Here is a 9,840-nt window from a genome sequence, read left to right on the forward strand (position 1 = left end):
CCCCGGGGACCGTGTGTGCGTGCCTGAGTGTCTCTGAGATTCCCTGTGTGAGCAGACAATGAGTGTGTGTTTGGGATCAATTAGCCCGAGTTTAGCTGGTTTCATGTTTTACGTGCCTAGGGGCTACCCACAGTCACAGAGAGGGGAGAGGTTTGCTATTGCTGGCTTGAAATCCTCTCCAGGGGTGATCTTGTTCGTGTCAACCGTGAGCAATTAGAGAGATTAACTGTCTTGTTTTCCTTTCTGTCCTAGATTGGTTCCTGTGAGGCTCTGGGACATTTGAAAGTTATTTGGAGAGAGCGAAGTCTGTATCTGATGGACACCGAACCGAAGCCAACGTATGTCGTGCAGCAGGCTCACTGCCTGGGAATGAAGTGCCCTCCTTCTGAGGACTTTCCTCATCAGGTAAGACTGACTGAGAAGATACCACCAGTGAAACCTTGCTTCAAGAAGAAGCAGCAAGTGCAGAAGAGACTGGACACACAAACTCTCTGTGCTTTGCGGCCCATCTTTACCAGTTTGCTGGGAGCTGGGACCTTGGATAGGGTCTTTGTGCCCTGCGGCCAAGGTGGCAGCCACAGTGATTTATGTGAACCTGCTGTGAAAAAAACTCTGGATCTCGGTACTTCTTGCCCCCAAGCAGAAAATGATGTGAGAGTGCTGATGCCAGCAGTTCCGGATGGGCAGAGTCAGTTGCCAGTGGCTCATCCTTCTTCTGGGCATCCCGAGCAGGATGTCCAGTCAGGAGAACAAGGCTTCATACCAGAAACGGCTCCTGGAGCTGCTGCTGATAGTGGTAATGAATCATTCCAGGATCACCCTTTGCACCCAGCTGCGAGCAATGGTGCAGCTTGTCCTTTGTTCCCTGACAAAATGCTGGAAAGCTACACATCTGGCTTATTCCAGGAGAACAGCTGTCCTGTGCAATACCATGTGGACCCAAGCAATAAATTCAGTGCTGGGATATTCCAGGATAAAAGTGAAGAAGCTTCTCTAGATCTGGTATTTGAGCTCTTGAACCAGCTGCAGTATCATACCCATCAGGAAGATGGGATTGAAATCTGTGTGGATTTTCTGCAGGGCATTTGTCTTTATGGCAGTGATTGTCCCAAACATCACACGGTCTTGCCATACCATTGGCAAGTGAGGAGGACAGCAACCCAGAGCTGGCAAAGTGTCACCAACGATTCCCAGGAGCATCTGGAAAGGCTCTACTGCAACCCTGACAACGACAGGATCAAAGTGAAGTATCGGTAGGTAACCAAATTTACTCCCTTACTGCTAACTGAGCAGCGATGTAGAAATTTAACAGAACATGCATTCTTTTTCTCCTGATGTTATGTGTATGAGAGCTTTATAAACCCTGTGATGTAACCTGAAGAATATCTAACAAGTTTGCCACAGCACAAAATTCTTGCATGCCTATTAAAACTACTGTTTAGCATCTGGAAGGTATTCTTTGAGGCTGAAGAACTTGAAGCGTGTGAAATGAGAAAACTTAGTTCTGTAGGAACTGAGAGAGTTGGAGCCTGTTGTGTGAGATTGTGCTCATTCTTGACATTCCAAATTAGTCCTTTCTCTGTGTTGGAAAAAGAATGAATGAGCCTGTGTGGTGATTGAAGCGAGAATGATGCAGCAGTTGCTTTCCATCCCTGTGAATCCAAACTGACTGCATGCACTCCAAGCATTGCCATAATTACTTTTTAAGCAGCTGCAATCAGATGGGTGCTCTGTGAAGTCTTCTGACTGGAAAATGATAACATATGGTGATGTTTCAGCTAATTCAATACAAACAACTTGAGCAATGCCTTCAGAAATGCTGATCATCTGTTGTAAGTTGTCATATACAAACGTTAAACCATTTATTAGAAGTTACTGTTTCCTCTATGCATAGTAGTGTCTACCTACACATTTTCTGAAATTAGCAAGCAGCTTTTAAGTTTCCCTGGCTATGTTATGTATCAGTTTAGGCTTCATCCTGCACCCTGACGTCTAACTCAAAACTTCTTCAACTTCTATAGTGCAGGTTCTACTTTGAATAGTAGTGGGGAGTGCTGATGTTCCCAAGTTCATCAGAGTCCATGTTCTCGTCAGTGCAGGGCCTAGTCTGCTCCTTTATTCTCTGGAGGAAGCATGAGTGCAGATTTCTGGTATCTTACCTGCTCTGCTGTAACCTGCGAGCCTGGTGTGACTCATTCCAGTCGTGGTCAGTTCAAATCAATGCTCCGTGGTTGGGTGTAAAAAAAAAAAAAAAAAAAAACCAAAAAAAAAAAACCAAAACCTCAACTTGCCTTTGCCATCCAATTCCTTGGGGATTTGTCCTCGCTGCGTCTTCCACTTCCTGAAGAAACTATATCCTTTCTCCCCTAATGCTTTAATTTTCATTTACTAGGCTGCGCTTTCTCATTAGGCATCAGAGACCCAATCTAATGCTTCAAGTCAGTGCAAGTCTTTACTTTCCTAAAAGTACTTTACTTTTACTTTACTAACGGGATGTTGGATTAGGTGCTAAAACTCAGGCTCCATCAGCCGATGGACCCATCCTTTTTACTGAAGACCATACCAGAATATAGATACCCTGCACTGAAAATAGAAGTAAAGTGGGAAATAAGAATTATATGTGATAGAGAATAATCATATTTTATAGAATTGTCATGAAAAAATATGCCAGTCTGTTATTTTTTTAAATATCTTGTAACTGCCTTGCAGATAAAATTTGCTCTTTTACAACAGAGAAACTTCCATTTTTTCCAGATATTTTAAGTGATTTCTGAAAACTGAAGGGCAAATGTAGAAATAAGCCCATGCAAATAATTTAAATTTGAGCTCTGTGCAAATGGGCAAGAAGTTTTAATTTTGAAGCCCGTATTGCATAATTCATCATTGCACACGTGATCTGCATGTTCAAAATTATGGATGGAGTTAGGAATGATTAATTTTAAAAGAAACAGTGCCTCCCAATTGCTGAGTCATCTCCAGGCTGTAGAATTGGCTGAATAGTACTGTCTGTCTTTGCACTTACTTTGCAGGTTTCTAGTCTGGTGGGTATTTTGGTCTCCTGGTACACGGAGTTTCTGTCTGTCTGAACTGATCGGGAGGAAACTCAGGGGTGTGTTGGCAGCCACAAGATGTTGTTACCATGCGTGGTCCTGGAAACCCAGGTGTGCTGTGCCAGAGTTCTGCTGCTGCTCAATTATTTTAAACAATGCAGTTTTCTAACTAAATTCTGTTTTGAGCTGCTAATTCTATAGTCTGTACTCTTCTTCCTGCTCTTAAAAGGTGTTGTAAAGATCTTTTCTTCAGACAGTGCTAGAAGTTCATGCCCCAGTGCAAGGTTGAGTGACTGTTATAAATTTACAATGTCTGCTGGGATGTGATTTGGACTGACAAATTGGCAAATTTGGTAACTTTTGTCTGTATTTTATCCTTTGGAAAAGCTTCATGTTTGTGGATAAGTATCAGCGAGAACCAGTGAGTGAAACTTTTTTAATACTAGAGCTGCTGATTTCATACATTGAGGCCAATACATCTTAAAACTCAGACTTAACATGGTTTTAGGTTAGAGTTTGAAGTGGAGGGTAAATGTTTTACTATGTATGGTCACCACTTCCTTCTTGTGCAACATCATCTTTTATCAGCAGAGCTAAAACCTGTGATGTGACTGCTTGGACTCTGAGTGACTCTTGTGGAGTTCACTGGTGGTCACTGCAACCCGGCTTCCCTCATGTTCCCGTTGATGTTGTGTCTCCTGGCAACACGATGCAGATAGTAGCATGCTGAACCTTGCCGAGAGGCTCGCAGACGTGCTCAAACAGCTCACGGTTCACATGGTTACCGCATTATTTGGCTAAAGCTATTAATCTCTTGTGGTCAGACTGGCTTTGCAGGCCTAGCTATGCAGATTGCATACAAGGAGGAAACGTCTGCTCAGCAGTTTGCATGGCCAAGAAAGGCCATGCAGAAGCCAGCCTGACAACCAGTGGGTGGTAGTTGTTTATTCTCCTTTGTTTTAAACACAGTTTATATGGCATAAGTAGTCAGGACAGTCTGTGTGTGTAATATTGCCATTGTGTGCTACTGCAGGAAAGTTGGGCTGCTCAAGAAATTGGTGGGCTATTGGCTCAATTGGCTCAATAAGCTGTAAATTCAGATATGGTGTTCTTCAAGTAGCTATTTACACATCTTTCTTCATATCAATGTTACTGAGATGAGTAATGTAAAATATGCATTCAGTTGTTGCCTGGCACCTAAGGGAACAAGATCCTGCTTTAGGCAGGAGAAGTGGTAAACCCTGTTTAGTTACTTTTGCAGTACAACTGCCTCAGATACTTTGCAGTTTGGCCACAAACCAAATATAAAACTTTATAAAAAGCTGCTTATATTTTTGCTTTCTTAAATCTATCAGGTATTTAGAGCCAAATACCAAGCTATCTAAACAACTTAAGCAGGTTGAAATACTTAGAAGTACTCGGTTTTCTTCAAACATGCGAGGAGAGGCCCTGGAGGAGTTCCAGCTCTCAGCAGTGTTGGAGGGAGCAATGCCAAGTGCCACTTCCAGTGCAAGAGCACCTGGGCTGCGATGTTTTCAGATGCTCTTCAGTAAGGGGAAATACTTGGCTGCAGAACTGAGCAGGTTTTCCCTGCACACACCTGTTCAATCCTGCATGTGTTGCTTTGCAAAATAAGCAACATCATCACTGATGACGTGAGGATTTGTTGAAAACAACTCTGCGGTTCCTGACCCATTGCTTCCCCCCTCCTTGGCTGAAAATTCTACCCCTTCTCTTTGGCGAAGAGTCATCCATGTGTACCCCAGCATGTCCCAACTCACATTAAACAACAGCTTCTCATATCTGTTTTGATTTCTTTCTCTCTTTTTCCTGTAATTTCTGTAAGTTTCATGAAATGGCTCGTTCTAGCTAGAAGAGAAAGGCCAAAATTCATGGCTCTGGTCAGGGAAAAGCAGGTGGAGCTCAAATGGGACATACTCTGCCTGGGAGCAGTTGACTTATTTCTCAGTATACATGTGTGGTTCTTGCATGAAGTCAAAGTAAATACTGTGTGTTCCTAATGGAGTTAACACTGCACACCTGGGAAGGAGAGGAAAGGAAACTGGTTTTCCTCTGTTCGTATGTTTATGGGGATATCTTATTTCTCTGATGCTGTTAGAACATGCTTCTGTGATTTTAAAGTTGTGTAAATTTCAGTCGTTTTGGGACTGTTGCATGGCGTTTGACCGATTGAATAGAAGTTCTCTCTGATCTGCACAGCTGCTGCAGTGTGTGAGATAACCCATGTGTTATTGGTAACAGCGGACATGAGGAAACAGCTGAAATTCACTGTGCCTGGTGATTTTGTGTGGTGTTTCTTGAATGTACACAGATGAATGGTTTTGAACTTCTTTTAATTCCTGGCTAGAAGGAATGCGAGACAGAGACTCCAAATAAAAAGCATGTGAAGTGATTTTAGAAGTGTTTGCCTTGTGCTTTATAATAGTATGCACCAGTGAATTCCTCTTTGCTCCACTTTAGAATACTGTTTACATATGAAATAAAACTAATTGGCTCCCAGCTATATGACTGTAGGGAAGTCACGAGTGTTAGGGTAGGAATCGGCAGTCACTGGTGTATCCCTTCCCTTGTTTCATGTCAATAAACAGATGACGGTTTTGAAAACCACTGTCACCTGGCTTCAGGTTGAGGTCAGGATGTTCCCTGTGCCCTTATGGTAATAAAATGGCCCTTTCCAAAGTGAAGATTTGGGATTGGTGACAGGGATTGCTCAGGAGAGCTGCTCCCAGGTAACCCAGCAGGCTCGAGGTTGGGGCATTGCCCATTTCGGGCAGGACGAGGAACAGAAAGAGGCGGTTACAATTACTTGCTTAGCGAGAGCAGCGATCATGAAGTTCCTTCCTCATTGATACATGTATTTGTTGAAATCAGGAGGGATTTCAGCCAAGTAAATTAATGTAAAATTGGACCCTTGTGGTCAAATGTATGAAGGAGTTGGGTTTTGGGAAGCTGCACGTGGAGAGTGACTGCAACATTGGATGGAAACTGAAACTGCCAGAACTGGTGATTGCTGGCGAGCGTTAGAATCATGTTTGAGCATCTTATGTAAAGCATTGATGAAATGGATGCAGTTTCACTATGTATCATAAGTCTCAGAGGTATTTTAAGTCCTGAGATTGGGTAGAACTCTTAAAAGAAAAAGCAGCAGGTGTGTCTGTGCAGCACATTTTGTAACATGGGGCTTTAGAACTGTGGTATTGCAGATTTGTGGCAGTGAGTGCCTCTTGTGGTGTGCAACCCCTGTCCTGTATCTGGTGCCACTCGGGCTGTGCCTATGCTGCCTCCAAAACATCTACCAATATAAAAACTAAAGCTGACAAAACTCATCCGGTGTGCGAGGAGACCTTTGAAACCAGCAGTCTGCCTCCCACAAGGACACTCGTGTTTATCTGCTTCTGCAAATAGATGTAACTTGGATTTAAATTATGAAATATGGCACATGCAGTGATCCTTGGAAGACTTAAATGTGTCTGACATCCTCAGTACTGCAGATTTTTAGAAGTTAACGATACCTCACACCAAAGGACCACTTTAACCCAGTACCTCATGTTCAGAAGTGGCCAACAGTGGTTTCTTGGGAAGCACAGCACAGAACCAGTGCACTTCTTGATACAGGCTCTTGTCTGCCAGCAGTGCTTTGATGGCTTCCTTATCCAGAGATGCTATCTCGATGTGCCACACTGCTTCAGGGATTTTTAAAATTATTATATATGTATATATGGACCAATATCCTAATAGTTGTTTCAAATTCACAATTAAGTGAGTCGGGCTATACCCTCTCTTTATGAAAATTACTGAACATTACCCCCAGTCACCTTTCCAACTTTTTACAAAATAAATTAGAGGAAAAGCAGTAAAGCTACTGTAGCGATAGGTGTATTATGTTTCTTTTTCCTGGTGTTGGAGCCTTTAAGCGCAGAGGTAAATCTTTCTGTAGCTCCTTTCTCTTTTCTGGATCTTTCTCACTGTGTGCCTCCTGCATGGCTTACAGCCACAGCAGAGAGCAGTGTGTCATTGGGAGGGAGCAAATTGAGTCAAATATGAAACTAATTTCCTGCCCTGTCACCTGCTGCCTCTCTCTTTGGTTGAAGAGTGCTCAGGTGCTGATAAGATCGTGTTTACCAGCTTGGTTTTGCTCTTGCCCTGAGTCAAAGTGTTTGTTCTGTGAGGGAAGGTTCCTGTTTTCCAGCAGCTACCAAGGGTTTGGTTGCGTTTTTGTTGCTGCGTTGTGCAGAGCTGTTTGAAAAATGTTCTTTCGTGTTACCTGGGCCCGTGCTTACTCTTATTTCCTACAGAATTAGTATTGCTTTCAATGGGAGCAAATTTTGACTGCTGCTGTTTAAGATGTGATGTTCCTATTTCAGTGCCTTTGCTTAAAAAGCTAGCTCTTATTAAGAGGATTTAAGTGAAGTTCGGTTTCATATGGTGGACTTGAAACACTTGGTCCCTCACCCAAAGCTGGACCTTGAAGCCTGCGCCTTCAAACGGGGAGAAATATTGCCGATTTTGGGTCACCAGAGAGTGTGAGTTGCATCTCGTGCAGTTGCTGAGCTCCATTTGACTCAGCTTTCAGCATACACACAGGAGTTTTCGTACCGATTTGTATCTTTGCAGCTCATTTGCTCCCCTGAGCACCTCTGAGGTTGTTGCTGTTGTGGAGAGGAATTGGTGTAGTCAGAGAGAGAAAATCAAGTTTCATCACCCAGTGGTGTTTAGCTCTTGGTGTCACAGCTGTGCTGATGGGAACCCAGTTTCATTTCCTGGACAGACCTGTGCTGATCGCTGTGTTTCTGTTATTTTCTGAGCCCTATTTGCGGTACCACTGGTGACTTGTGACTAAACCTGGGAGAAGGCTTCAAAACCACATGCATTTTCATAGCACTTACCAAAAAATATTTATCCTTGTTGTCTGTTTGTACATAACATTTGTCTTACTGGGTGGAGGGAGCACTGAAGATTCACACAGTAGACAAGTTCTTCAGGACAATGCAAGGAAATAAGCACAAATACCCTTATTGTAGCAGAAATTTGGTAGAATCATGGAATAACTTGGTTGGAAAGACCTTTAAGATCACTGAGTGCAACCATAACCTGTCCCACCACTCTACCATTCATCTCACAAAACACTTCAGTGTTGTAACTTGTGAGTAGAGGTACTGTTCAGTTCAGTGCCCTGAAGAGATTGTGTCTTTTATAGTTAGGAGACAGAGAAAATGTAGCTTAGGTTCTGCCACTGATAGCACTTGTGGAATTTTATTTTGAACTCTTGAACGCAAAATCTGGGGTTGTGTGCTGTATTCTTAAGAGAGTTCAATGTGCCTGTTCTTTTGGTGCAGATAATTCCCATGAACAGCTGTTTCCTAAGCAGAGCCCTTTATTTGGTTATTGGTGCAGAGCAGTTCTGCAGAAATCTCTGTTCTCGCCTCTGTGGCCCATTCTCTGTGGGACCTTGGAGGCTGTTGGAGTTTCTCTCCACATCAGTCTTTCTTGGGGCAAAAGGGGATGTGATTTTCTACCTCAAAAGCAAGATGAGGCAAAGTTTTGTGGTGTTTGCAGGGAGGTTGTTTAACACATCTTTAATACACCTTTCTGTAGAAAAAGTATTTTTGCTGGTTTCAAGCTGTTCCTGTTGCACGACATACAAGGGGAGGAGCGCTTTGCCCCACCAAGGTATTTGAATGCGTTTCCTGCATTCCCAAACTTCATAATCTCCTTTCCGCTCTTCTCCGGACTCCTATTTCCACATTGGGACCTCAAAATCCATGAGTAACAACACTAGATTTTTATTTATTTTTTTAGCATATTAGCTACAATACTTTGCTTTTCCTTAACACAAACTGCCCCTAAAAAGTACATAGAGCGATGGAGTCTTTCACAGACTTTAGGAGATGGTGTAAATCCTTGTTCTGGGTGAAGATAAAGTGATTTTATGCTAAAGAACGTATCATACATCACCTTGAGCATCTAGCTTACTCTTCGTGAACCCTAAATTTGAGGTGTTTTGCCCATATTTAGGCCGTGGGCAGTTGCGAGGTACAGTTGTCACCTCTGCTTTCATCACTGCTGTCTTGGAGTTGAATTTGAGGATATAATCATGCAATCTTTTGCTGTAATTCATTTTTTTCATGGGTTTGCATGATGTAAGCTGGTAACGAGCTTTTTAATATACAGAGGAAGTGCCTCAACTGAAGAGTTGCTATTAAACAACTTTGCTAAATGTATTTTAGGATTTCAGCGCTCAAAAGCCACTAGATGTTACCATTTGAAAAAGTGAATACTTCTGAATAGGGAAATACCCTGTTAAAGAATGTAAACAAGCATTGGAATAATACGTATTTTATGTGAATCATGCTTTTTTTTCAAAAGAGTATCTTTCCTTATTCCCAGTGTTATAATTAGGAAGAAAAATAGATGGGCTTTTGGGCACCCAGTGTGCTTTTCAGATGCAGTCACTTGAATTAATGCATTTGTTCAAAACGTTCAGCTGTATAACATAATGCAGTGTTCCTCTGAATAATTTATTGTCAGGTAGAAAATGTGTGTGGAGTTCAAAAGTTTATAGTTAAAGTATGCAGGGCAAAACTGTAAAACACTATTATGTAGATTTTTGGGGTGTTTAGGTATTTTGGTCACTCAGTTGCCTGTTAAAATGAATGGGAAGTAGCATTCTAAACACTTTACTGGCTTGAAAATTAAATACCATTTTTAGAGCATCTCTAGTTTACAGGAGTTTGGGTTTTGGGAAAATTCTATTGTTACATCCAGAAAC

The 9,840-nt window shown here is 42.3% G+C and overlaps 1 protein-coding gene across 1 annotated transcript in view; it reads left to right on the forward strand.

Moving 5' to 3' along the window:
- Nucleotides 1-315: 315 nt before the first annotated feature.
- LOC104537791 (TCDD-inducible poly [ADP-ribose] polymerase-like) overlaps nt 316-9,840 on the forward strand; it is a 13,233-nt gene continuing 3,708 nt past the window's right edge. Inside the window, exon 1 of the mRNA XM_010180787.1 lies at nt 316-1,253. Within this exon, the coding sequence (XP_010179089.1) occupies nt 316-1,253 (938 nt within the window). The remainder of the gene's footprint in view (nt 1,254-9,840) is intronic.

This window comes from Mesitornis unicolor, unplaced genomic scaffold (genome assembly GCF_000695765.1).
Source record: "Mesitornis unicolor isolate BGI_N332 unplaced genomic scaffold, ASM69576v1 scaffold54473, whole genome shotgun sequence".
Taxonomy (NCBI): Eukaryota; Metazoa; Chordata; class Aves; order Mesitornithiformes; family Mesitornithidae; genus Mesitornis; species Mesitornis unicolor.